The sequence below is a fragment of the Pollicipes pollicipes genome, unplaced genomic scaffold (assembly GCF_011947565.3).
Source record: "Pollicipes pollicipes isolate AB1234 unplaced genomic scaffold, Ppol_2.1 Scaffold_7262;HRSCAF=8765_pilon_pilon_pilon, whole genome shotgun sequence".
NCBI classification, from domain to species: Eukaryota; Metazoa; Arthropoda; class Thecostraca; order Pollicipedomorpha; family Pollicipedidae; genus Pollicipes; species Pollicipes pollicipes.
In genome coordinates, this window is record NW_023597055.1 from 13,734,873 (window position 1) to 13,762,687 (window position 27,815).

General features: G+C 50.1%; 1 protein-coding gene and 1 non-coding gene across 3 annotated transcripts; both read right to left on the reverse strand.

Moving 5' to 3' along the window:
* Positions 1-3,216: 3,216 nt before the first annotated feature.
* LOC119114313 (leucine-rich repeat-containing protein 15) lies at positions 3,217-27,815 on the reverse strand. Of its 2 annotated transcripts, XM_037238509.1 has the most exons (3): positions 27,739-27,793; positions 25,972-26,088; positions 3,217-5,172 (listed from the first exon to the last, which is right to left on the reverse strand). In XM_037238509.1, exon 3 carries the CDS (start codon positions 5,146-5,148, stop codon positions 3,544-3,546), a length of 1,605 nt encoding a protein of 534 aa, XP_037094404.1. In that variant the 5' UTR covers positions 5,149-5,172; positions 25,972-26,088; positions 27,739-27,793; the 3' UTR covers positions 3,217-3,543. The 2 variants fall into 2 exon arrangements, with proteins under 2 accessions (XP_037094404.1, XP_037094403.1); XM_037238508.1 differs by lacking the exon at positions 25,972-26,088 and having other exon boundaries at positions 27,739-27,815.
* On the reverse strand, positions 13,040-13,113 carry TRNAT-AGU (transfer RNA threonine (anticodon AGU)). Its single transcript has one exon. It is a non-coding gene; the product is annotated as a tRNA-Thr (tRNA).

Genomic DNA, 27,815 nt, shown 5'->3' on the forward strand with positions numbered 1-27,815 from the left:
TACATTTTGTTCAGCTTGCCTGTGATGTATTTTATTTAATACACGTGAAAGCAAAACTATTTTGGTTTTCCTGTGCGGCTCACATGGCTTAGTGCCTGGGAAACTTGAGTCAGGTTCCTGTATTTATTTTTTTAAATCAGTGACAACTAGCTTGCAAGGTCTAGTGTTTTCGAAAGTACCAATGGTAACTAGGAACCATTAACCAGACCCACGGTCTGCTGAAGAACCAGAGGGTACCAGGGTCCAGTGCTTGGAATTTGTGAAGGGGCCAGTGGGAACCAGGATCCATGGTTTTGATTTTCCGATAGAACCAGTGAGGACGAAGATCCAGGAATTTGGTTTGTCGAAAGATCCAGCAGAACACAGCACAGAGGGTTTATTTTGTGACAGGAGCCAACGCGAACCAGGATCCAGGGTTCTGTTTTGTCGAGGAAAGCATTGGGAACGAAAAGAGTCGCGTGTTTGTGTATGTCATTATGCAGACAAGCAAACATCATCCACGATACAATTGTTGCTATTTTTCTCGTTGTAGCTTTGAGCGATGATTTCGAAAATGAAGTCCATCTGCTTGTTCCACGCCTAGTTCAGACGATTCGTTTCGATGCATGGACGCATGTTGATGAGTCTGTCCCTATTGACATTCAGGGTTACCAGCGGTCCCCAGTAAAACACAGCACGAATTAGATTAGTCCCCGGATTACAGATCCACAAATTGTCACATCTGTGCCACAAGTGTATCGGCATATTTGCACTTCTTGAAAGACATAAATAACTGACACGGTCGATTTAACACGAGATATAACACGTAACAGCCACCTTTCGAACCCCTAAAAGATCTCCGCTGATTCGCTAATAGTTCCACGCTTCGTCACCGCCATGACCCTCTGACAGGCAGAGTCGGCGACGCTTTTGAATTTTGATGAGCTATGGGGGCCCACAGCCACTTACCGGCAGGACTTGCAGGGTGACATTTCAGCATTGAAGTTGCGACACGGAAATTGGCGCCGAACTTCCCGGTGAGGACTAAATCAAGGCTGCTTCCTGCCCGCGTCACCTGAGTTTGCGGCGTCGCTCCGGTAGATAAAGCGCCGCCACATGTTCGGCGAAATCACGTGGCAAGTGCGATATGGCGGCTTCCTGACTTATTTAAGTTGTTCAGCGCATTTGTGAGGAACGTTATTCACACAGATAAGGCATTAGTATCAGCCTTATTGCTCGGAGACAAACCAGGAGGATGAAGAAGTAGATTGGTTGATGTTTCAGCAACATGCCTTTATCGAAACAAAAGCAGAAGACACATGCAGGTATCGAAACAATAGCAGGCGGTAATAATAGCTCCTCTGCTACTGTTTCGATAAAGGCGTGTTGCCGAAATATCAACCAATCTATTTCTCCATTTTGCTGGTTTTTTTTTTCTCCGAGGAATAAGGCCATTACTACCGTAATATCGTGACTTATTTGGTTGAAGCGCTTGTCCATGAAGCAGGGAGTTCATGTTTTCAAACATGCGTCGTCGTTCTTTATAGCATTCCACGTCTCCGCCTCCGGGGCGGGATAGCGGAGGCCTGTAGGCGGAGGCAGCGACACTACCAGAGACACCGTCCGAGCGAAGCAGCAGGCATGGGCAGCCGTCTCTGCACCATCGCCGCTGTAACCGCTGCCATACTTAAGCGGGGTTAACGTCCCCGGCGCAGCGGGCGGAAGGGGAGGGGGCGACTGAATCCCGGTCCTACGCCCCTGCTCGCCGGCTGTATTGAGGGGAGGCTGTCTCCCGGTCCTGCGTCCCTGCTCGCCGGCTGTATTTGGGTGGTGTGTGTGTGGGGGGGGGGGGGGGCGCCAGTTGCCTCCTGGTCCTACGTCCCTGCTCGCCGGCTGTATTTGGGGGGGGGGGGGCTGCCTCCTAGTCCTGCGCCCCTGCTCGCCGGCTGCCTCCTGGTCCTTTGCCCCTGCTCGCCGGCTGCCTCCTGGTCCCACGCCCCTGTCCGCCGGCTATATTTGGGTCGGCGGCTAACGAGAGGTCAGCCGGGCGGCGAATGGGCTCCCGGCCGCTCTGATCACGCGTGGCCAAGTTGGCCGATGTGTGATGAACTCGAGTGGGCCGGGCCTTCCCACCGGCTCCCGGGTCCGGCTGCAGGCTCCCTGGGCTCATGACAGTAGCGGCGCCAGGTATCGCGTTAAAGGAAGGACTGCACCGGCAGGGCAAGTGTGGCAGCACCGAGGACGGCAACAGCAGCAGCCGTATATTTTCGGTAAAGGTAAGACATGGGATTATCATGAACCTAATCGTGTTATCATATGCCATCTCTTTGCTATGGTAAGTCACCAAAGATATCGTGTATATAAATAGCATTGTAAAGATAGCCACCCAGACCAGCAAACGGTCGCGAAACTTCGTGTAGGAAAATAGTTTTCTCTCACTTACGCGCCATTGCACACACAGACTTACCTGAGCCCAAACGCTATTTTTGCTCGGAAAAGCTTATTGTTCGAGGCTAGTGGATGCGCGCTCACCATTTCTGTCAAAATGCCGATCAGGCTTGTGCGCCTGTGAAGATCGGAGCATCAGGAATCATGGTGCACCATTGGCGGTATCTGGTTGTTTTTACTGAAAGCAGGTCTCTCAAGAAGAGAGCTCTCCAGAAAGTGATCTAGAAAATAACCAGGTCGCGGTATGCATGACGTAAGGCGCAACATCTGGGTTCGTCTGATAACTTTTGCTGATAAAATCCCTCGTCCCAGTTATCCAGAGGGATACATAACCTATCCGGCGCCTTGAGATATAATAACGCTAAGCCAGGTTCGCAGGAGGAAGTTTCAGGTCTTGGAACTTTGTTTAAGCCCTACGTTTGTTTGTTTGGCTTCCTCTGATAACCTTTCCATGATTTTTGCGCAGATCCGTGAAAATCTTATCGTGACTTCTGTACATGCTATCTCACATGCCGCTACGCATTTCGAAATGCCTAGTGCACCAATGGTCACAACGCCCACCAGAAAACGATAAAGCATGGACATCAGAGCGCTTGCCAGTAGCCTGTGAAGTAGGGCATGTCTCTTCACGACTCATGCCGAGCACATGCGCTTCTTTTGCACGAGACCACCGTTTTGATGTCAGCCGCCCGAGGCGAAACGTGTTTCGCTCCATGCCACTCATGGCACATCACGTGATAACCGTTTTGATGTCTAGGGTAGCCCCCAACGTGTCCCACGAACTGCCCGAGATATTTATTCCAGCAATGGGCGCCGCTATTCTGGTCACGGTTCGTTATGCCAGGGTCGTTGCATGTAAAGCGCATGCCGCCGTGACGATACCGGCGCAGTCGATGTCTATTGCTCAGAGGAACAAGCGGACGGTCTCCTCGCGGCGTGGAGACGGCGAAGCGCGCGCTCGGACGGAGCGAAGCGGGACACGCCGCCTCGAGACAGCGCTTGCCCGAGCACCAGGCGTCTAAACTCTCCATAGAAAACCGGCAGGACTCTTCGTCACTGTCCAGGAGGAGGAAGCAAGATGAGAGTGTGGCCCCGCCTCCCATGCCCGACAAAGCCTCACACGACCGTCACGGGAATCTTCTTCTGGTGCTCGGGACTTTGGAAAGTGAAGTGCTCGAGCCTGGACAGCGAGCCGTAGTCCGGATCCACCTGCGTGAACATCCGGCTCGCCTTCACCTCATCGCCGAACACGCGGCTGCCCTTGACGTCGTCGGCGTCGCTCAGCATGTCCTCCCACTGGTTCGAGTAGCTCCGCACGTCCCGGATGCACGTGAGCTGGCGATCGCGCCGCCGCCGCCTGCGCAGCAGCAGCAGGGCGACAAATATGGCGCAGAAGACGAGCACGAACGCGGCGACGGCGACGAGCAGTGGTGCGAGCCACGTGCCGCAGCCGAGGTCGGCTTCGCTGAGCTCAGTCAGAAGGCGGCCCGAGTCCACACAGCGGATCGGGGAGAGCACTGAGGTGTTTGGCAGGTGGGCGGGAAGGTCCCACAGCCACTGCGCCGAACAGTTGCACACTAGGGGATTGCCGCTCACGTTGAAGGCCTCGACGCGCTGGAGCAGCGACGTCATGTTCTCCAGCGTGCCCAGGCTGTTGCCGCCGAGATTAAGCACTTTGAGGTTAGGCAGCGTGTTTACCACCTCCGGGGGAAACCACGTCAGCTGCGGGTTCTCGCACAGGTGGACCTCCTCCAGGAGGAGGTTGTTGCTGAAGATATGTCCCGTCACTGAGGACAGCTCCTGGCTGTGACAGACTCGGAGAACGCGCAGCCGATGCAGACTGTCCATATGATGCACGTGTAGCGAGGAGAAGCGATTTCCCCCGGCGTGCAGCACCTCCAGACCTGGGAGAGCCAGGGACGTGGCTGGGAACTTGTCCAGCTCGTTGAAGCCGATATCCAGACGACGCAGCTCGAGGAGATCCGCGAACGCCTCGGGGTGTATCCGGTAAATACGGTTGTGGGCAAGCGTCAAGTTGCGCAACGATTGGAGCATAAAGAAAGCATGGAAAGGCACTTCTTGGAGACTGTTGTGACCAATGCGCAGAACGCGGAGCGTCCCCAGATGACGGAAGGCATCTGACGGCACGTGGCTGATGTCATTCTCCCCAAGCTCCAGAGTAAGCAGCTCGTAAACGTTTTCAAAAGCGTCGCGGGATATCATTCGTATCCTGTTCCTCGCTAGGTTGAGGTGCTTCAGACGCTCCATCCACTTGAAGACGCCTGCCTCCAGCGTGGTAAGCATGTTGTCGCTGAGGTCCAGCTCCGTGAGCCTGTCAAGTCCTTCGAACGTGGAGCGCATCAGGCCAGTGACGCGATTTTTCCTCAGGTTCAGTCGCTGCAGGTCACCCTGTCGCACAAACTGCTGCTCCAGCAGCGAGTCGAGGCTGTTGTTGGACAGGTCCAGCTCAAGCAGGTGCGCGTAGAAGCCGAGCGTGTCCTCGATGCTACCGATGTTGTTGCCCTGAAGTCGAAGGATGTGAATGCGCGGATTGAGGATGATGGGCACGGTGTCGAGGCGCGCGTGGCTGCAGTCGGAGATCTTGCGGTCGCAGCGGCACTGGCCCGGGCAACGGGCTGACCCGAGGTCGAGCAGGCTCGCCAGGCCGACCAGGGTCACCAGGGTCACGGAGGTCACGGCCGGCGGCGGCCGCGGTGTCATGACCTCACCGCCGCGCCGTCAGACCTGCAACGGAGCAGGGGGTCATTGGGTGGTCACCCATCAGGTGGCATCAGCATAGCACCTCATCAGAGACCACACACGACCACACACCAGAGACCACAATCCCCCCCCCCCCCCTACATCACACACAAGGTTTTAAACGAAGTCATCACTACCAACGACACCGATCATGGTATTAGCTGCTCATCAGCTCGGCGACCCAACGGCGCGGAGGCGCGCAAAGCATGGGAGACGGTTTTCCAAGGGACGCTGGGATCTTGTGGTGAACCAGATGAACGCATCGGCGCCCCGAATCCGATTCGTGTGACGACTTCACTCTTGCTGCTTTCTTGTTTTTTGCCATTGGACCAAAGCGAAGTAAATAAGCATTCGAGCGGCAGCGTGAACACGGTTATGCAAGCCATACTCGGCTAATTCGCCGAGTGCGGCTCAAGTGCACGTTACATGTTATCACGTTCCTTCAAAGCAAGTCAATATTGTATAATGAGAATGAGTTTCGGTACGGTGGTCACAGGAGTACGTGGTTTGAAATGTCGCATTAAAAATGGACGTATCTTGGGCCTCGACGTGTGATATCTAACGCAAGCGTGTGTTTATCTTGGCTGGTGTATTACGTCTTTTAAAGCACTTAACTGTTTGTTTTCGCGCCGTGGTAATGTTTCACACTTTTACCGTCTTGACCCTGCTCCACAGCTTAATATTTGGCATCGATGATATTAATGAGCACCAGGACAGAAAAGGCACCGTTAGTTCAGCTCCATGTAAGAAACGTCTTTCCTCTCCGTTGCCATTCGTACGTTTGGGAAACCAAAGGTATGGGGTTCGCTTCGCGTCGGAACTCGCCTTTCCTGCTAGAGTATGGGGCTCGATTCCCCACGGAGCTCGCCCTTCCTGCTAGGGTATGGGGCTCGATTCCCAACGGAGCTCCCCTTCATGCTAGGGTATGGGGCTCGATTTCCCACAGAGCTCGCCCTTCCTGCTAGGGTATGGGGTTCGATTCCCCACAGAGCTCTCCCTTCCTGCCAAGGTGGCAGGCAGGCAACGCTACATAGCCTCAGCAGCTGAGCACGTCGCAAAACCCCAATAACGACTACTCTCCCCTGTGCCTATTCGCTAATCCGCAACCTCGTCACACTCGAAACTGGTGAAACTGTCTTAAATGAAACATTATAATAGAAAGCAAGCTAGGTCGCAAGGTGGTGCCAACAACTTAGATCAAGACAAGTCTGGATCAGCTGATCTTTGTTTGCCCATGCCGGAGATGCCGGACGCGGCTGTGGCCAAAATGTAGACAAAACCTCAACTGTCAGAATTAACTCGCGTAGCTGCCACAAGTTCGGATTCATTTCTTACGAAGATCGCATTTATGCTCATCCTATATACATGAATTCTACAAATGTCGCTTGTATCAAATTAACACTGCTCTATGTAGATGACATTTCCAAAATAGTTGTCAAAGAAAGGCCAGCTGCCTTAGGCGTAAACAAAACGTCAGTTGACAAGGTCAAGTGACATAGGTGCAGCATTTCAAGATCCGGTTCTTACAGAAATCGTCACACTTTTTATGCGTCTACAAAATGGATCAGTTAAAGTTTTTCAACTTAGTATGAATTTACCTTGAGTAGGTTTTCCAGAAATGACCACTAAAAAGTGCCAGGTGACCAACGTCATACCATAGGGTCCGTCCTATGGTTGCATCTCAGCGTCACCTAGCTCGTGACTTACCCTGCCAGCTCGCTATATAGGTGAAACACCAGTTCATCATACAGTTCCGATATCAGGTCACTACAGTCCACCTTCAGAACAACTCGGTACGCTGCGCATTAAGAGTGCTGCTGCACCCGACCTCCCCGCTGCCTTGTGATGCAGCAGAGTTGCCCATTCATGGTGCGAGAGGCAGCCAGTGATCGGTATGCCGCCCGCCAGCCTCGCAGATGATGGTGCTCAAGCCTGGATTAGGTCCGGCTATTTCGGTCCATCGAACCTGCAAGGTGCTTGGAAGAGCGATGCGGTAGGCTGAGACTCGGACCCACCATTTGTCTGGGTAATAATGCCGCATACCTCAACGTCCGCTCTGTTTTTCCAGCTGTGGCGAGAAATCGGGGGGCTTGGCTTTGTCGGACATCAGTGACGTCACCGTACGCCCGCCGCTACCGCAGTCCCGCCCACTTTGTTGCCGTTTTAGTTGGTCAGGACACAACAATAATCAACGTTTATGTGAGTTGTTCAGTGCATTAGCGAGGAACATTGTTCACATACATGAGACAGTGGCATTAGCCTTATTCCTCGGAAAAACCAGGAGAATGGAGATGTAGTTAGGTTGGTATTTCAGCAACATGCTTTTATCGAAACAATAGCAGAAGTTCTAACTATATCTTCATTCTCCTGGTTTTCCGAGGAATAAGGCTAATACTTCTGTCTTCTAATCAGCATTTCTTTGACTGGGAGACGCCCAGTGATGGTTGTAACGCCACTGTTTGGTGCTGTTTTGGTGTTGTGGATTTAGTAGTGTTTTCATGTTCCACTCATACCAGTACAGTTTTGTGTCCTAGGCCAGGCCTTGCACTGACCACGACCAGTGATCAGCATAATTGCAATGTGCATCAAAAGAGGATGAGGGATTCCTGATGGCAAATGTTTACACTCATATTGCAGTGCAAGCATTTGAGGGCTATGGCGGTGCTTATCTAAAACAGCTGGTGTTGTGCAGGCATGCAGGTGTTGTGTTAGCCGAAACTTGTAAGCTATCGGCAGCTTTCCTCAATTTCATAAATGAGACCCACATGAGTCTTATTTATCTCATCTAAATGAGACTCACATGAGTCTCATTTATGTCATCACTGACATGATCATTTATATCATCATGTCGGCACATGAGACTCGCCGTCTTGATCATCTTCCGGACCGGCACTACCAAATCCTAGGCACCGCATTCACCATACCTGATCATCACTAACCAGCCGACGACGCCCTCAAACAGCTGACTGCGTCGTCCAAGCAGCTGACGCCGCCTCCCGTGGCAATTTCCTGCCGGGTCGACGGAGGGCCAACAGGTGTCCGTCGTTACGGCCAGCTGTGACGTCATCAGCGCCAGACGACGGGGCGTGACGTCACGGCCGTCTGACGGCTCCGTTTGTAACGGTCGCGCCGCCGCCGGCGAGCGAGCGTTATCGGCTGGAAGCGCCAGATCACGGGCGCCGGGCCAGCGTGGACGACACGCCCCACAGACTGGCGCCGATTCCAGCGCCAAAAACAACGCCCAGCTCGCGATCCGTGTTTTCCGCTGCGTCGTGCGTGGGTCGCGGACACGAAGACGGGATCTTTGTCTGGACGACATTTCGGATCGCGGCTACGTTGTCTAGATGAGATTTCGGATCGCGGCTAAGTTGTCTGGACGACATTTCGGATCGGGGCTACGTTGTCTAGACGACATTCGCGGCTACGTTGTCTGGACGACATCACGGATCACGGTTATGTTATCTAGACGACATTTCGGATCGCGGCTACGTTGTCTGGACGACATTTCGGATCGCGGCTACGTTGCCGGGCGCAGCCGTCGTCAGCTGATCATTCCGAATCAGCGCCATGGCGGCTGCCAGGCTTCTCGCAGGGCGGGCGCAACAGGCTGGCAAACATTCCGTTTCCAGACATTTTCACCCCTCCCTGCCCAGCGCATGGCTGGCCCCGACTCAGTTACGTGACCTGGCAGGTTAAGTCCACACCGCCGTAAATGTGTCACCGTGCGAACTTGGCGCGCCGACGGCCTGAGGCGTTTGATAGCCGCCATAACGGATGACGCTCGTCACCCGCCAACTGTTCTGAGCACCTCCACTTTGGACGGAGCCGCTGACCGAGCGGATATGACGCCATGAACAGAGGCGCGCGCAGGCCCCGCCGAGGAGAGCAACTGCGGCCGCTGGTGGCCCACTAAATCGCTTGAAAACGCGCGTGGTATCTCCGGTGATTTCGGTGGATGGAAGCTGACGCTGGGAACGTTCTCCCAACACGTCCCCCAGAGATATTCGCTGGGTGCGCCTATGGCGACGGTCACTCGGTAGTGATGATCGCCGTATTTCAGACCTGTCGGCCCGACATAGACTCATTTCGCAGGCGATACAGCCCGGCCAGTGGCGGCTCAAGCGCGGCGATGCGGAGGCATCAGCTTCTTCCTTCCGTGCTCTGCCATTGTTTCCTTATGGTTGTGGGTAGTCGTGAGTTTGCGTACCTCATGTTACACTGAAATAGCCTGGTCATCGTCAATTATCAGGAGGCATGAAACAGGTCTGTCCGCGCTAAAACGCGTTCTGTTAATCCAATGACCTGTCGTGTGCGGTGGGCTCCGCTCCGCATGGTTGGGATGAGGGATGACGTTCTAGTATACCAGCACGCTGCGGGATCGCGCCGCTGCCCGGGCTCACAACACCTGCCTTCACCCAGACCTCCACAACTGCCCCGTCCACATACGCACCCCACCACTCCCCCGCCCCACCGCCCCCTTCCTCCCAGCCCTCCCACCCCCACTTCGACCCCCGATCCTCACCCCAACCCACGCCAGTCCCACCCGGCGCGCCAAACAAATGGCCGGGATCCGGCTGAGTGACCGCGCTCATAAACGCCCCCGTCCACGCAGACCTGAGGCACGGCTGTGGCCAGGGACATGGCCAGGGGCGCGCCGAGTGGGCAGGATGCGGGAGGCATGACCGACCACCCATCCGTCCGGTCTTCCGATGCGGCAGCTGGCCGTGATGCTGGTGCTGCTCGGTGCCGATGGCACGCATCCGGCTGACCGCTGACGACGCCTACGACAGCCGCTCTTTAGCCTCGCTATTAAGGCTGCCCGCCAGGGGGTGCACTGACCGCAGGGCATGCCAGCGTGATCAAACCCACGCAATTGTGCGTGATTGCCGCGGCGTGCGGCGTAGCACCGGCTGAGGTCACATCGCGCGTCGTTTGTACCTAAATCTGTGTGCACTCCGGCCTAATAGCGGGAACGTTTGCGACAGGTCTCATGCGTTGTGTGGATTTAAAGTGTTTCTATGTTGTGTGCTTCTAAAAGTAGTAGCTGTTGAAATAGGCAAACATACTGGGTGTTTTGTTCTTGTGTTATGCTTGGCAGTTCTCTGGGGGGTCATTTTGACCGTGCACTCCCACAATGTTTAAGACTTGAGTCAGCCATCTTGAACGCGGCAGGCTTTGTCCGTCTGGTGTGGTACAAACCTTAGATTTGGGTTGGTGCTAAATGGGACCTAAAACATGACAGACAGCAGTGCTATGGTGCCGCTGTAATGAATGCTTGATTAAAAGTGGACTTAGCGTTTGCTTTAGATAGTAGCGTGGCAGTTTTCGAACGCACATGACCCAAAAGAAGCTTCTGCACTGACATGTGTTTGAGAATGTAGGCGGACAGGCCGGGGAACCAAAGTCATTCAAAACTCAGCTTACTTAAGTTTCCTCACAGAACAGAATGCATTTAAATTGATGAGTTATATCAACATTGATGCCGTTTGTGATAAGACGAACGGTTAAGTGCCTAGCCAAAATGGCTCATTGTGTCACGCAGTTGATCGTATGGGGACGCAGATCAATGTTTGAGGATTTGGGGTAGCGGGGCGCGCCAGCATTAAAGGTCATATCGTGCTCATAAAAATCATCAAGCTGACTAGCTTGACACCGCAATGAAGCTCAGTGATGCACATGCCCACTTTGGGGCCGCGTAACACCCTTATCTGGGTTCTAATTTTCGTTTGAACCGATTTCCCGAGCTGTTTAAAGCGCCAGCCCCGGAGAGAGGCAGTCAGGGGTGACGTCACTGGGACCCCGGTGCACGTACCCACTCCCATAAGGATGTGGGGGTGGGTACGTGGACATACACACATACCCACACCCGGTGCACGTACCCACCCACTCCTATGTATGCCACCAATTAATATGTGCGCGAATAGATGCCAAGGCTACGAAAGCTGGGGAACGCAGCAAAAATAAATATGTTTTAAACGCACCATGTTCTTTACGCCTATTGTCACGTCTGTCATACCCTTAAATGGGTTTTCAACGAAAATTTGAGCTATTCTCCCCTTATGGCGGCACGCTGCGCACGCCCCCAGCGCCGCCATCACAGCACTAACTACCTCCGTCTGGCTGCAGTGCGAACGATAGGCCTCAGATGATATAGATGCAGGCAGCTCGGGACACCTGAACGCCTCCTCACTGTAAGACAGTCCGGCAACAGTGTTCCATCTCCAGGTGTCCGCTATAACAAAGATTGTTGCATTCTCACAATGATTTTCCTTCTCCCGTCCCAAATTAATGTACCTCAAAGAAGGAGCATGCCGTCTTCTACAACCATGGACCACAAGATAACTTTCTCACCAAAAATGCGTTAGATACTCTTTGCATGCCGGACATATGCTTAGTCCGTCAGATGTTCCTAGCAGACTTCTCTGGTCAAATAATGTTTTCCGAAAATGGCATTGACCTCGATGGTCATTGCACGGGGCTAATATGCCAATTGAGTAAGTCCAGTTGAGGCATGGTAGTTACCGAAAGTAAGAGCAATCTGCAAACGTTTGTCAGCACATGCGAAAAATTGTCGCAGTAAAGGCACGCACTACCACCGAGATAAATATACAGAGACTTCGACGTCTTAGTTCAATCTATTTGTTTAAAACGCGTCCGGGTGCCCGGTTGGATACCCTTCGTTCGGGTGGTCAATTTTATCTCCTGCTGAGATCTCAGGAACTAAGAGAGCTAGAGATTCCAAACTCACAGGGTGTATTGGCCTGTGTATGAACTCACTGCTCTCAAATTTTTATGATTTTAGGTCAAGACCTTCGAATCAAATCAGGTCAAACAAGGTCAAACTCCAAGTTAGTCTCCAAAGTGTTTACAGAACCTAGAAACCTGTTCTAAAGGAAAAGGCCACATGCCTATTCAAGGTCAGTGACCTTGTTTTATCTTTTCAAGGTCATGGTGACCAAAATAATAGAAGAATGCCTTGAGTTTTGCATTTGAATATGCGACAAAGATCCCTCTAGGCACTATGTTCCTAAAAACGAAACTTTGACCTGGATGATTTTAGGTCAGTGACCTATTGTGAACTTTAAAAAGTCCATGGAAGATGTTAAATGCGGTTCCTGTTATCAATGAATTTCAAATGAGCACCAGAAACTAGCTGACAAATTTGCTTCGCTGAATTCATAGCCTGACTGACCTGCCATAGGTCAGTAGCCTTTCAAGGTACACCTAATTGTTTTACTATCACACGACCCGCTATTCAATTCTCTACATTTATGCAAAATTTAACGCAGCTTCTCCGCGCCGTTTGGAAACCATTCCGGAAAAACCCTTCGGGGAGGGGGGGGGGGGCAATTTGGCCTCCACCCGAGCTCGTGTTAACCCTCACGGTGCTCGCGTTCAACACGCTATCACATTACTGGGCTTTTTTTCCAAACCATCACCGCGCGCTGAGCTACTTCTTACAATGAAACGAATCAATGAGTTGTAACGAGCTTTTGTAACGAAAATAACCGGTCATCATTGAACCCGGGCGAGCTGACTAAGGATACGATGTGCTAGGGGGGGGGGGGATGCCATTTTCACCCCACATGTGAATGCAGTTTCCACCAGAGCACCCCACGGATTGTGAATTAATCCGCGAGCCGGCTTGAACCGGATCATAAATTTTCACCGAGACTTGGATTTCCAACCGGATCAGAAATTTTCACCGAGACATGGGTTTCCAAGACATGAACGGAGTGAATTTCCAGATTTTCCGTCTCACACGGACTGAAGACAAACATCATAACAAGACTATCACAAGACGCATTGGTGGTGGCAAATCCAGTGTGTGTTATCAAATCGTATTGAAGAAAGGCACCACCGAGATTCGAACTCGGGATCTCCTGTTTACTAGACAGGCGCTTTAACCAACTAAGCCATGGCGCCAAGTACGACTTTCGGACATGTCACCACGGAAAAAATCCTTATGTAACTGGCAGTTTGTAGGTAGCTGCCTTCTTAGGCACCAGATTTGTGCTCTTTGGTTGCTGCCTTCTGAGACACGAGATCTGTGATCCGCGGGAGCTGCCTTCTGGGGCGCAAGATTTATTATCTGTGGGTGTTGCCTTCTAAGACACCAAATATGTGCTTTCTATACGGTTCTGTCTTCTGAGCACCACCTTTGTGCTCTGTGGGTGCTGCATTCTGGAACACTAGATTTATGCTCTGTGGGTGCTGTCTTCTGAGACACCGGATGTGTGATCTCTAAAAGGTTCTGTTTTCTGAGACACCATTCATGTGCTCTGTGGGTGCTGCCTTCTGCGGCACTCGATTTGTGATCTGTGGGTGCTGCCTTCTGAGACATCAGATCTGTGCTCTGTGAGTGCTGCCTTCCGAGGCACTCGATCTGTGATCTGTAGGTGCTGCCTTCTGATACAACAGATCTTTTGTCTGTGGGAGCTGTCTCCGTGGCTGCTCCCGATGAGAGTCGACCTTATCGGATTGTCGTGTGCATGTCGAGTTTATTGCTTTCAACTTCGGTGCTCCATAACAGTGCGACTTCTCCTTTTCTATTTGGGTTTGGCAGCGAATTGGTGAATCGCTACGGCGGATGGCAGTATTTTAAAGGGAGTGTCCCCAAGAGCACTCCACGGACTGCATCAATTCACGGATTGTAGACCAATCCTCTGGCGGGATAGGGCCGGATCAGGAATCCCCACCAAAATATGTATTACCACCGGCTCGGGTTGTCCAATCTGCCCGCTCATACGGATTGAATGGAATGAAAACCAATCAAATGGAAATGATCCCTAAATGGTTCCTGGACGTTCACTGAGGACACCAAAACATAAGAGTATTTAAACCAATAAAATACAGTACTCTTCATTCCGAGCAATGTACAAACAAGTGGCATAGAACATAACTTTACCAAACATGCCATGAGGAAATTTTCTGATGAAAAGATCACATTGATAAATTGGTATGATCAAGTAGCGCTCAGATATATCACTATGAAAACCAGGGCTTCATCTCAACAGAGCCGCCATTCTTGCTGAATATTATCAGCAATCGACTTTAACCACTGTAGGTTGCACCGTTTTTCATTGTTGCAGCACGGGGCAGGAGCATGCTTTGTTGGTAAAAAGCACATCACAGAATTTTAAAGTAAAAGCTACCAGACAGGTTAACTCCATGGCAACAATAAGGTTTCTGTTTACCTGTGCAGCCAGCCAAATTTATGAGCTTAAGACCAGCTTCAGATTAACTATGCTGTTTCAACTGCTACATTTCCAGGTGTCCGCCATAACAACGATTGTTGCATTCCCACAATAATTCCCCTCTCCCATCCCCAATTTATTTATCTCAAAAAAGGAGCATGTCGTCTTCTACAACCATGGGCCAAACGGCATCTTTCTCACGAAAAGTGCGTTGGATTCTCTTTGCATGCAGCAAAAACAATTTGGTATCCGGTAAAGATTCATTGATTTGTGTGCTATCTATGCCACCCATACTTCCCTAAAATATGCACGAACTGGCCGCTAGCAATGCGTTTGTATACCTTTGATTCTCCTCTAATGATTTAGATGGTCCAACACGTCTTACCCACGTGACACAGTCAGGACATTAATGTGGGTGAAAACGTGACCCAAGCCCGTCTATTTATACCTCAAATGAAGATTTGGTAAGATTTTGAACAGCTTGCGTGATCAGCAGAGGCCCTGGCAAGTGGGTAGTATGTGTATGAAATATGAATGGGCCAGCTGTCATAACAGATGTCGAATGACAAATGACAGGTACCTATCGCTTGGACAGCGTTTTGTGGATACTGAAGGATTCTCGATTTGTGTCTAAGGCACTTTGGTGCACGAGGGACGCTACACTTGGGCTCAAACGCTGCGACATCTAATAGTGTTCATGGCACGCCTCTCAGCGCGTTGAATACAAAACAACGGATACAAATTTACGTACTAATTATTGTCACTATGCTTTTTTCACTGCGTAAGTGTTGCTTGAAGCAGCTGTGCGAAGCACTATTACAACTAAAAATAGCCTTCGTGTTCTTTAGAGCATGAGGAAAATAATTGATTGTGATTATTTAACATTTTGACAAAATGATTAAAAAACGACGCAGCTGTTTCATTTTTATGGATGAAAGAACAGGTACCACACCACAGGAGGTGGACAACCGCCTGCATGGATTATAATGTTAACGCAAGCGATAACTTGGCAAAAAATGATGGTCGCATTTGGCATTGTTTCATTAGTTTGTGTCTCAGAGAAAGGGTATGAACCTGAAACATAATATATGAGGCGAAATAATCATTTCAGTTATTCAAAAGGCGTATTAGACGAGCGTCATCCTGCACTTGTGAACTGGGCGCCGCTGAAACTGTCCAGTGTCATGTGTAGGCATATTGCACCTAGCTTTGAGTCTGAAAATGTAGATAATAAGATCATGTAGCTCACGTAGCTCATGCCTTTAGAGTACTGAGTCTAAAAACGATTTTTTGCCACCGGGAAGTGGATGTACTCGAGTGTTTTTGGTCCAAATAATTATGACTGATGAAAGTAATAATATATTTAGTATTGTTTGTTCTGATCCGCGTGCAGAATTGCATTTTCGACGGTCGTCAAGCTGTTGTCGTAGCACCCACTGCCTTATGGTAACTTATTGCATATTTTTGTTCGAAGGAATTTTAATAAAAACTTTAAATGCAAGATATCTGGATGAGCGAAATTCGCCGTATTTTTTAACACCTCAGTGGGGAAAAGGACTGACACGATTTATTTTAGTTCGTAAAAAACTTATATAAAACTCGTAAACAGTTTTTCTTGTGAAGGCGTGCCGGGCTGGATTGGAATGAGAAACCTGAGAAAAGCGTATTGGCGGATGGATTGGATCTGGACTAGCCGGACTGGACAGAACCGAGTTTTGAAAATGCAATCCGTGACGTACTCTCATTTTCACCCCAGTCCGGAAATGGATGTTTTGGCAATGAAGACGTCAGACAATCACCGAAATGCGTGAGGATGCTCAGTGTTTCCAGTTGTGTTCAAAATCGCGACGGAACAACGCTAAATGGGGTGTACCACATTTGTATGTGCTTTTGAACTGAAATGGGCAGTTCGAACATCATTCGGTGCATTTCGTATCGCTGCCTTTCTTAATACCTAAAATCCTCTGGTTTCTGAGCTACACGCCGGGGAAGATGAGAAGACTATTTTGTGCAGACTTCTTCAAAGTCATTCAGGCACGCATGACGTTATTGCGACGTCATTCAAATTGTGCCACCCCATAGGCCACGCGGCGATCAAGGCCGGAAAAAATGTTGTCGTTGAGCCGTTCAGATCTGGCGTCCTTGAGCATGATTTCCAAATATAGTGGAGATCAACTGGCTCTCAATCAATGTTGGGCAACCTGTGCAAGCTTCAATCACCCATGATGTTTTCTGCTTCATAAAATAAAAAGTTTTACATGATTGCTACTCATTACCAAGATCAGACTTTTAGAGAGATGACTTAAAAACAGCGCCATAACGGAATATGCAAATGCTTGTAAATATTTTAAACTCAGCGCAAGATATGCATTAACACCACGAGAATGGGCTAAAACACGAGCACATAACGATGTTTTGCTAAGGGAACGTTTCCAGCACTGTACTGCCATCGCTCGGCGAGTTTGAAGTACTACAAGTGACAATCGAGTGACCAGGGTGACGATTTCGCATGGCTAGTTTGGCAGCATCTCATTGTCATACAAATGTCGCATGACGCAATCAAACAATGCAGTCCTGAGAGGCATATTTTCTACAAAGACGAATCGTGTTGTGTTATTTCAGAACATGTAGTGCTTGCTTGAATATCTTCAAGGTTGGAACATTTCCTTGGAGCATTAACGTGATATGAAGAAAACATGTTCGATATTATTGTTTTGTTAAACAAAAGCAAGGAGAAATGGACCTGGTGGAGCACTTCGTACATTTGGATTACTTTAGCGACGTACACCCATGACTGTTATCGTTACATGGTGTCCAGAAGATGACAAATAAGAACACTTGGTAGCATCCCAGTTCTGAAGGGCATGAGCTTAAGACTATTGGGAAAGCACGCAGAAAAAGTTTGATTTATTGTTCAGTCACCTGTTCTAGATATCTTAAGAAAATTATGATGTTTTCCAAAGACCCCGGAATGCATTCAGCCAAGGCCGTGGGGTCGTGACATCCAACGAAAGGTTTGCTGGATAAAACATTTAAATTTGAGTCCATTTGTACCATGATGTTAACTGTCATAATGTTAACAACAAATGGCGACGAAAAGTGCAGGGATTGGAGACTTCCGCTCCCACCCCATCCCCACGCCCTCCACTTCTACCACAACGTCTGTCCCCACGCCAGCGCGTTCAAATAACATGAATTGTTATACTTGAATTGACATGATAACCTCACGCATAAACTCGAAACTGGATTTTTCGGCGACATCAACTCGATAAGAATATCAAACTTCATCCCGTCCTCTTACCACTTTGAGCGCGCAATTCGTCACCAGTCAGGGAGTGTCAGAATGCGAGCTGATAACATCACCAGCCGTAGCTTTACAATTTCCCATCGCTTCTCATGTTGCGACCACCGCTGGCTTGATGCTAGCCAACAAATCTTGTCCGCGCATCGATCGCGCAGGTGCTCCCCTTCCCCCTGTGTCAACTGTCACGGAACAACACACGCGTGAGACAGGGGAACGCCCCGACCGGGCCTGCCCCATTCCTTATACATGCACTCTGAATATTTATGGTCTACACGCTGTCGCACACAAACAGGGACTTGTAGACGCTACCCTTTTGATAATTGACTATAGTGGGATACTCGCCAGAGGAAAACTGCAAACGGCGATCTCAGTTTTGCTCGGTCGATGTCCAGCCCGATGTGCAAAGTTCAATCACAATTTTTGTTTTTTACTTCGGATGGTACAGCTCTTTCGATCAGAAATAATCATTTCAGGGCTATGGGATGAAGGAAAATGGTTAACGGTGGGGCAGACTTGCATGCACGCGGAAGGCCAACCGCTGGGCTTTAACCCGCGCATGCGCCCTGGGTACGCGGTGGGGTCCCCCTTCCCACGGAGCTCTCTGCTCACTCGTGGCTGACGCATGCAGCCTGTCCCGGACAAGCCGGGCGTCGCGAGGATGCAGGATGAGGCGAGACAGAGAATAAGAGGGACGGATGTTCGATCGCGCGTGACGTTTTGTGCTGCATAATATAAGACGTTAGACATGGTTGTAGTTATTACCGAAATCGGACTTGTAAATGAATGACTTAAACATAGCGTCATAACCGCGTATGTGAATACTAGCAAACATCCTGAGCTCACAAATAGAAACGCATGAACACCACGAGAATGGGGCAGACACGAGCACATAACGATGTTCGGCTCGGCGAACACTTCCAGCATCGCACTTTCCATCTCTCGGCGAGTTTGAAGCACTGTAAGTGAGTGCTAGGGATTCATTTGTATCAGAACCAGAACACAAAGAAACCAAAATCGCCGGCAAAAATTGAGGAAAAAACGACGGAATTGACGGCGTGTCGAATAGAGCGCACTTTTGTCGTTGTCGGTTTTGTTTTGTCGGTGTCTTCAGAATTACCACACGAACACATTTTTTCGCTTGCAATCGACTTGCAATTCGACTAATGTCCGACATTTTACAAATTTTCACAGTCACGCCACCAACTGTTGGACATGCTAGAGAGCTGTGCGTGTGCGTGACTGTATGCGTGCCGGAAAGTGTGCGTGACAGAGGACACGGTCTGGACGCAGTACTAAACTGATGATTCAGCGGCTGTTCAACCAGAGACAGTGTTTTACAACCCGGAAAACCGTGTAACGCCTTTCTTTTTTGTTGGTTTGAAAGGACCGCACCGACTTAATAGGCGCATTTCAAAACGCACTCGGGGAAATCACGGGACCAGCTATGCCTACTAATAGCACTTGGTAGTGCTACTGCAGAACAAACAAGATGCAATAAACTTTGGATTGCAAAATTTTATTTATTTTCAAGTTAAAATTAAGCGAGTCAAAGTTTCGGTACAACGCTAGACCCTTTTCATCCTTGTAGCCCCATATTCTGGAGTGGGTTACGTAGGCGCATACAAAACATTCCAGTGAGGTATTCACTGTAGCCTCCGCAATGGGAATTCACAGAGATCTCATTCATCGTTGGCATGGCAATTGACATCACAAAGAAGAAAATTTGCCTGCGAACACCAAGGCCATCGCAATTCCTTGACATACTTGAAGTGTCGTGGTCAGAATGCACCCCGCGAATGATTAGGGTATAAATGACGCCAGTGTATCAATTCTTATCAATATTCAGACATCATCTTTGGAGAACTGAGACCAATGGAACAAATGTCATTTTCGGATGTGCTCGCTGAACGTTTTTTAGTGAAATTAACGCGTTTGTGGATAACCTGAAATGTTCTTACTGCCTGCGTTTCCAAGCTTGTGGGCCGGTAACGCTGTGGATTGCATTGCTCCCTGGCCTATGCGGACCAAAGCAAAAATGAAAAATCGCAGATCGGACGAGTGCATCTGTTACCATTTTGGATCAGCGCATATGCAGCCCAATGCCGTCGACCGTGGGGAATGCCATTGATACAAGCGGAGAGTGCGACGCCTTTCCACTCGACTTCAAGCAGCGAACCTTTTACCGGCACCAGCTCTGCCCAGCCGTTGCCCGCGGTACCCCGCTGTGACGGCCCGAGCCCAGCCGGCGCGGAGTCCAAAACAGAGGTGCTCTACGGCCGCCTCCGGGCATTGCAATCCCCTCCACCGAGACAAACACCGGGTTCTCTCTCAGCACCCGCCGCGGCCGCCCGGTTCGTGGCAGAGACAAACAGGTCGGTACCGCCGACGGACGCGGAGCCGTCGCTCGTCTCCCAAACACGTCTGTCGTCGCGTCGGAGCCGACGGAGCTGCGCGGCGATCGGTACCTGTTAGGTCGGGGGAGGGGTGCGGAGGGGTGCAGCCATCTGGCAGGTCGGGGAATGGGTGCGCGCAGTGGTGCGGTCTTCTGTCAGGTCGGGAAGGGGTGCGTGGAGGAAGCAATCATCTGTCAGGTCGGGGGGGGGGGGGGGGGTGCGCGCAGCAGTGCAGTCTCCTGTCAGGTTGGGGTATAGGTGCGCGCAGAGGTTCAGTCTCCTGTCAAGTCGCGAGATGGGCGCGCGGGGGGACTCAGTCTCCTGTCAGGTCGGTGGATGAGTGCGCGCAAAGGTGCAGTCTCCTGTCAGGTCGCGGGGTGGGTGCGCGCAGAGGTTCAGTCTCCTGTCAGGTCGGTGGATGGGTGCGCACAGAGGTGCAGTCTCCTGTCAGGTCGCGGGATGGGTGCGCGGGAGATGAAGTCACCGGCCAGGTCGGGAAGGGGTGCACGAAGGAGTTCAGTCACCAGTCATGGAGTGAACTGCCTGGTCTGACAGCAGGAATGACACTCGCGAGATATCGGGTTTTTGTTGCCAGTTCTTCAAACATCACGCAGGCCCTGTGGTTGAGCGCAGTAGTTGGAAAATGTGCTAAAAAAATGTGCTAAAAAATGTGCTTAAAAAATGAGCACGTAATGTGCGTGTTAGCTTGTCACCGACTGCATTAGATTAAGTTGTAGACCGGTGCGCACGGCCCATGCTCATCTTCACATGAAGTGGGAAAAAACCTCTGCTCATGCGTTCAACCACCCAACACGCGCTGAAATATGCTTACAGATATGCGATTTGCGCATCCTCATGACACTTCATCACCAATTTATACAGAATTGGCGAACGTGTCGTAGACATGCCAGATGATTTGTTTTTCTGATGGCAGCCGACCCTGGCCATGCCGCTGATAAGTGCTGCACGATAATGGTGTGCGGGCATGCAAGGCAGCGCGACAGTGCCGTTACCAAAACAAAACAGCGGAACAGAGAACAGAGAAAGAACAGAAGTGATGAACAGAACAGAACAGGGCAGAACAGAGAGGAGTGAAGTGCCGACCGCCAATGACGACCAAAGGTGTCATGTCAAGGGGCTGGACATGCTGTATAGATTGTAAAAGTAGGGCAAGCCTACCTTCTTTTTGTGCCCGCTTTGTAGTGCTCATGAACTTTGTCCAAAATAACTCACGTGGTACCAACCACAGAAACCCCCACACTCAGTACAAACGGCTGTCACCAGCTGCACCATCCTTGAAATAAAAAAGTCAAGGAGAAAACAAAGCGTGACCATTGCGTTCGCAGTCCAATAATAGAGCATACGCTTTTAGTGTTCTCCCTATTTGCCCATACTTTCTTTTTGAAACATACTCAGGAGCATATCTAGTAATATACTAGCGTTGGTCCTCTCAGCTATTTGACATAAATATTTAAAGCTTATATAGCTCTATCCCCGAAAATACACCATTCCGGAAGCCAAGTCCAGCACCCGGGCAAAATATAAACGCACGCCTTGCTTGCTACACAACAAACAAAACACAACAAATTAACGTTAGTATAACGCGTGCGCTAGCTGGCGACGGTGTAAGAGATTGCCGCATCTCCGTCTGGTTTATCCCCAGCCCAGAGATGGGAAGAGGCCCTTTAATGAAATATATTCCGCAATCTGCCAGTTATTACCAGTCATTACCGGATACGGGCTCAATAATTTGGCTACGGCTTATGTTACGACCGTATCTAGCCAGTCACGTGGTACTAGCGCCGTCCAATCAGATGAGAGTCAACACTCATATGTTCCATTCCACTTCGATCTTTATCCGCCATTTCGTTAACCAACCATTTGGTCTCCAGGTTTCATTTTACGCATGGATAACGATAAATACAACACATCACAAGCGTACGACCCGGCCTCTCGTGGAACTATCTCCGATAAGCATAGCTGTGTTTGTTCACGCAGTACGTTATTCACACCCTTATTGATTTGCGTTTCTTTGCGTCTATATTATACATCATGTACCAGGGCTCCTGTATTCGTTTGTTGTTCACTTCCCTGCTTCCCTCCGTATTTATCACAGTTGATTTTGCCCGTTCAGCCTTCCAAATGCAGGTACTGTCCTGCAGTGGCCAATGTCTCTTGTGCTAGTATGGCCTCGCTGAAGTCGTCCCACCACCAGGTACGGCGTTGCGCGCATGCACGTGTGCTGTGTGTTACGAATGTTTGCTTAGTTTTGATGTGCATGAATTGAATTTTACCTACTTCTGACGCGAACTAATAGCTTGCGGCCGGCAGGATCAGGAAGGAATGTGCTGGTGCTGCGTCAGGAAGATGGCAATGACGTGGCACATGTTTGTATGAGAACTAACGGCTAATCTCGTCTGGAATTCATTCTGTTCTAAGGCGGTGCTGGCAAAGTAAACTTACTTCAAAGTCGCTCACCATGATTAACATGTACGCCATTCGATGAATCCAAAGAAGTCTATGTGGCCTGTTGCGAAAAGCAAAAGCCAGCATATTTGTTCGAGTCATCCGTAGAATATTGTGCTTGATGCTTGAAGCCAGTCAAAGCCTTCACAATCGCCATCACTGAGCAGATACGGGAATAGGAATCCTCTAACCTGTGTCAACCTTGTACGTATGGGAAGGAATTCGTCTGGAAACAAATCATGACTTACCACGCCCGCAAATTGTAAAACAGCGGAGCACTGCGGTGGTCTGTCGTCCAAGGACAAAAAGGCCTGAGAGCCATTAAGGGCTAGTTAACACAGCACCAAACCTTTTGTCTTTGGTCGGCAGTGTTTATCTGGCGCATATTTTCGATCTACTGCGTTAGAGGAAGCAGGCGATGTCCAGACTCGCTGGTTGGCAGTTTGCCTGTGGGCAGCATTGCCTGTGGCACTGGTGGGCAGAGTGAAGCAATGCCACACTGATTGCCGTGATAAATCCAGCACATGCAGTGTGCAATACCGAGACTCAGCTGCCCGCAACAGAAGTCCACCATCCTACCGGCTGCACCACTTGCGCCTGGCTGCTCCTGCTTGGAGCTTTCTTCAGTGGTAGCCATTGGTCCACGCGAGCTCGTACGTGTCCGCCTCGTGGCCGCGTGAACAGACATGGCAGTGCAGCGCCAGGCCATCACCGCATGGGGAAGCTGGCCAATAGCATGAAAGCAATGCAGTCACATGGGCATCCACGTAGATTACCACCGCCTCCAGCTGTTGCCATACGGCTGGCTTTTCTCACCGATGACTTCGAAACGCGTATTGCGAAACACAATGCGGTGACATTTTCCCTGCCTGCATGTGCTCACCTGCCCCAGGTGTGCAGTTTGCTCATTGAAAGCTACAAATGGACGTAGGTCACGTTCTCTGAATGACACTTTGCGCTGCAAGGTAAATATGCTCCAGTGCCGCCGAGCGCTATGTCAGTAGCAATGACTGTCAGGTTTTGCACTTCATTAGACTGCGACTATGTATGCTGGCGCTGAGGAGCTATTTGGTTGACACACATGGGAAGGTTGCCCGCAAAGCTGTCCCTGGGTGACACGTGAGCTAGTGAAACCCAAGACCATCTCGGTAGTGCTCGCACCGCAAAAACACGAGTATTGTAGTTAAGGTGAGAAAGTCCAGACTTAAGTGCGGGGAGTTTGTGCGCGGTAACTGATGTAAACTGAAAATCCCCTGTCGATGTTGTCTATGTCTTCACGATGTTCGAACCCACAATCTCTGTAATTAAACTCGGACTCTCATCCGTTTATCGATGTCCGTACCTCAGGCATTTGAGACCATAGCAATGACCCCACGTTCTGTCTTTTATTCAGATACGTGGCTGCTCGATCCCCCCCCCCCCCCCCCCCCCCCCATTTCCCTACAGCCGTCGCTCTTAATCATTATGTTGTGTGAGTGTGTATGTGTGTGTGCATGTCCGGCTCTGCTTTACAACTCTTGCCTCTTCTTTACTCTTACATATATATACATGTACCATATCTTTCTCTTCCGTTCTCTCTTCCTCACTCGTGCCTGATTGCCCCCGCCCCCCAGGCAGCAGCAGATGCCCTCTAGTCTGTGCGCGTGTTTAGTGTCTCACGGCCCCTTGTTTACACCCGTCAAGCGCCGAGAGCTAACTACTTAACCTGTACCTGCCGTTCCGGACAACAACGGGTCGGGACTCAGGGCGAAGCAAGGGAGCTCTGAAGACACTTCGCCGCCTGTAGGGCACGGCTTGCTGCTACTGCTGTGTCAGGCACTCCGTGCCGAGGTAATTCGGGTGTCAGCCTGTCTGGTGGCATTCAAGGGACTGTTCCATGCTTGAAGATATTGAAGCAAGCATCAGGTATGATTAAATAAGCTCACTTTTAACCATTGGTATACCTTTGAGTAGAAAAGACTGCTCTAGATAACGTAATATCTCTTTTTTTGGTGAATATGCCCTTAACTGCGTCACTGTAAAGTCAATAGTGAGACAATTTGGAGCTTGGGCCAACCACACGTACGCCTCGCATTTTTGATGCTATTGTTTCTGCACCATGATCGCAGCTTTACAGTCTTCAGAAACGCGAAGAGCGAATAATTTTAGTTGTGCTGAAGACATCTCGAGGCATTACGGTGCCATGCTGTTATCAAGCGCGTCGCTTTGCAGTATAGAATTGTGAAGAGTATTTTGTTTTTACACTGGATTAAGATGTGAGGCGATAAGAAACGAAAAAAGCGAGAGCGAGAGCGAGACATACAAGTTGTCCGGCTTTGCGCCCCGGTTCTGTGACAAATCATTCACCACAAATGCTCAGGTACAATACACTTGACTGCGGTCGTCAACACCGCAAGTAATTAGAAGTATATCATTTTCGCCGCTGGCAATGCCAGACGTGACCAAGCTGGTGGTCACGTGACCAAGTTGGTGCTCAGCCAGCTTGCAAGCATTGCATTTTCATATATCAGGGATTAAAAGGAACAACAGTGGAATGTCACCTTCCAGGCCCTTGTGAATCAGTATACCTTTATTTTATGGCTTTCCCGTGCCTTGACCACAGCTATTTGTGCGGGTTTACAAGGATGCGAGTGTTTCCATGAATTCGCGTTTGCCATCATGTAAACGGTAACTAATGACTCGTTCGTGTGTGGTCGCTATGCCCGCCTCACGCCACATAATGCGCGCTAGATTGCTGGATATAATGGTGGATTGCTTGCTAACTAAGCGCACATTCGAACACCAGCCTATGACCGCATATATGTGATTAAGCAAATGGCTCGAGCAGCATCACTTTACACGAAATCAGCCTCCGCCTAGCATCTGTATGAATGTCATTAGTGTGCGTGTATGTGTGATGTGTGTGTATGTGTGCAATAGTGCGCGAATGCTTGCCCCTGAATGCCCCTATGGCTACAATGCTTGCCCCTGAATTTGCCCTGTGGCTACAAGGCTTGCCACTGAAGTTTTCCACTGACGAAGCTGGGGTTTTCATGTTTGTGAGGCGAAATCGGGGCCGCCGCTGGCTGCGCGCCGCCTCAGGCACTGTCTGCCTGCTACAGTTACCGTCCAACAGTTTCCAGAAAACCACTATCGTTCCGCGGAGTATCACAGGCGACGAGGTTAATCACAGAGCAATTGGTTTCGGTAGGATGGCGACGTGAAACGCACTCAAGTCACCGAATCCCACCGCCGAGAAAGGCATTTTCAGAATGAATTGGTCATGATTGGCATACTTGATCAGCTTCGTGTCTGTTGGAATTGCAGCAGATGTTGCACGTGGTTAAATCGGAAACTGGAAACAGGACTATCAATGCCCAGAATTCAAATATATATATTATGGAAAATATGGCGCCATAAAGACGGGCTAGTTTCAGGTACTTACAATAGTTGGTTTCATCTCATGCCGATGAACACTTATCGTGCTTTTTTGCTCGGCAATGGTGGTGCCTCCGATCTCTCAGTCCCTTCATCAGCGTCGGTATCAAGTGACTGCGGAAGCCTTTGGACATTCGGCAGGTTTGTTAGCCTCGAACATCACGCAAATGAGTGCATAGAAAATGAGCATAGGATCGGTTTTGATTCGGCACTAGCGCGAGATGAAAAGTGCACAAGTGTTTTACCTGCGGTGCACTTAAGCTATATGCGCCTACAAGCTCGCTAATCTCAGGTAGACTTTTTGTGAAATAATAATTTGAGAAAGGGTGCGCTGTGGTTCAATGTTCTGGACCTTGATAACAAACGTGGAAAATTTCAGGGTGATTACCAAAGGTCATGACAACAAGGTGGGAGCATCACAGAAGGTAGTTACCTTAGCAGCCGTCGCACGCAAAGACCTCAATCATCACGATTTAATCGCATCGAGTCAAATTGTTCTTCCGTCTACAGGTAGCTACAAAAGTCTGCTCCTTGTAAAATATGACGGCTCCTTTTTTCTCAAATTCAGCGTTTATACAGATATCCCCATTGCATAGGCCTCTTTGAGCAAAGATCCAACGTTTTGAGTATAGAGCCACCGATTCCTAGTGGCGTAATGATGCCCCATCGACCTCTGTTTGTGTCGAAGAAGTAAGCTAAGCGATACGGAACTCCTTTAATGACCATCGCATAATGGACTAGATATAATGATATGTTTTGGCACTCGGTTGGCACGAAATAAATTTACCTGCACACGAACGCAGTGTCAAAATCATACCACCGCTCTATGCATCCATTTTAATGTCTGCATATTTGTCAAAACGTTACGGGTCTAACGCCAACCCGAATCACTGACCTATCGTCGTCGACGATATTCAGACCGACTATAATCCAGAAGTAAATGATTTCTCATAGCTTGAAGTTTAGATTCATTTTGTTGACGAATCATTCCAACAAGTGACTTGTCGTTTGATTCAGCGCAAGCATAATAGCAGTGCAAGTGCAACATATGTTCAAAAATGGCAACAACGCGACATCCTTCGTGCATGATCGTTCACTCCGTCTTTGACACAATTCGTCGAAAACAATATCATCAGTCTCCAAAATGTGCCGCACGACAAGCACATCATCCAGTCTGGCGCGAAGCTCCTTGTGGGTGCGAGAGGCGGGGATGGTCGGCCGCGGGTGGCTTTGCGATGAGGTCGTGCCGTATGACAAGGCCCCGCATGCCACCGACGGGCGGAGGGCTGGCAGATGAACGGCGCGCGCCGCTGCCGCCCGGATGGCACGCTCGCGTACCACGGTAGGTGGGATGAACAGGGACCTGGAGGGCCGCCGGAGGCCGCGAGCCATTAAGGTTATTTGAGGCTTGATTAAGGTCATACTAATGTTACTTTGATATGAGGTTGCATTAATGTATCAGTTATGGGACAATGTTACGGCAATATTAAGCCATCATGCCAATTTTTTTACGTCCAGGCACCGAGCTGGGTCTGAAACAACCCACCGACTTCACCAACCCACCGCGATGGAAACAGAACTGACCACGCACATCTTCCCTCCTTTACCTTGACAAACCTCAAGCTGTGTTTTTTATACTGCACAATACGGGACGGCGGCTTGCTATAAGATTTCCCCGTGCCGTCACATTGACGGAAGCCCGCGCACTCACACAATCTGAACACATGCCGGCCTGTCGCACCGTTGGGGGCGGTCCGCTGACGCCTGAACCCACCTTCGTCCTCCTCAGCCGACATCCGGCAGTCTCAGCCGCCGACACCGCCGCAGATACGCCCCCCGTCGACGCCGACG

Excerpts from the sequence above, each read along its gene's own strand:
- LOC119114313 (XM_037238508.1), bottom strand. The coding sequence starts at position 5,148 with ATGACACCGCGGCCGCCGCCGGCCGTGACCTCCGTGACCCTGGTGACC.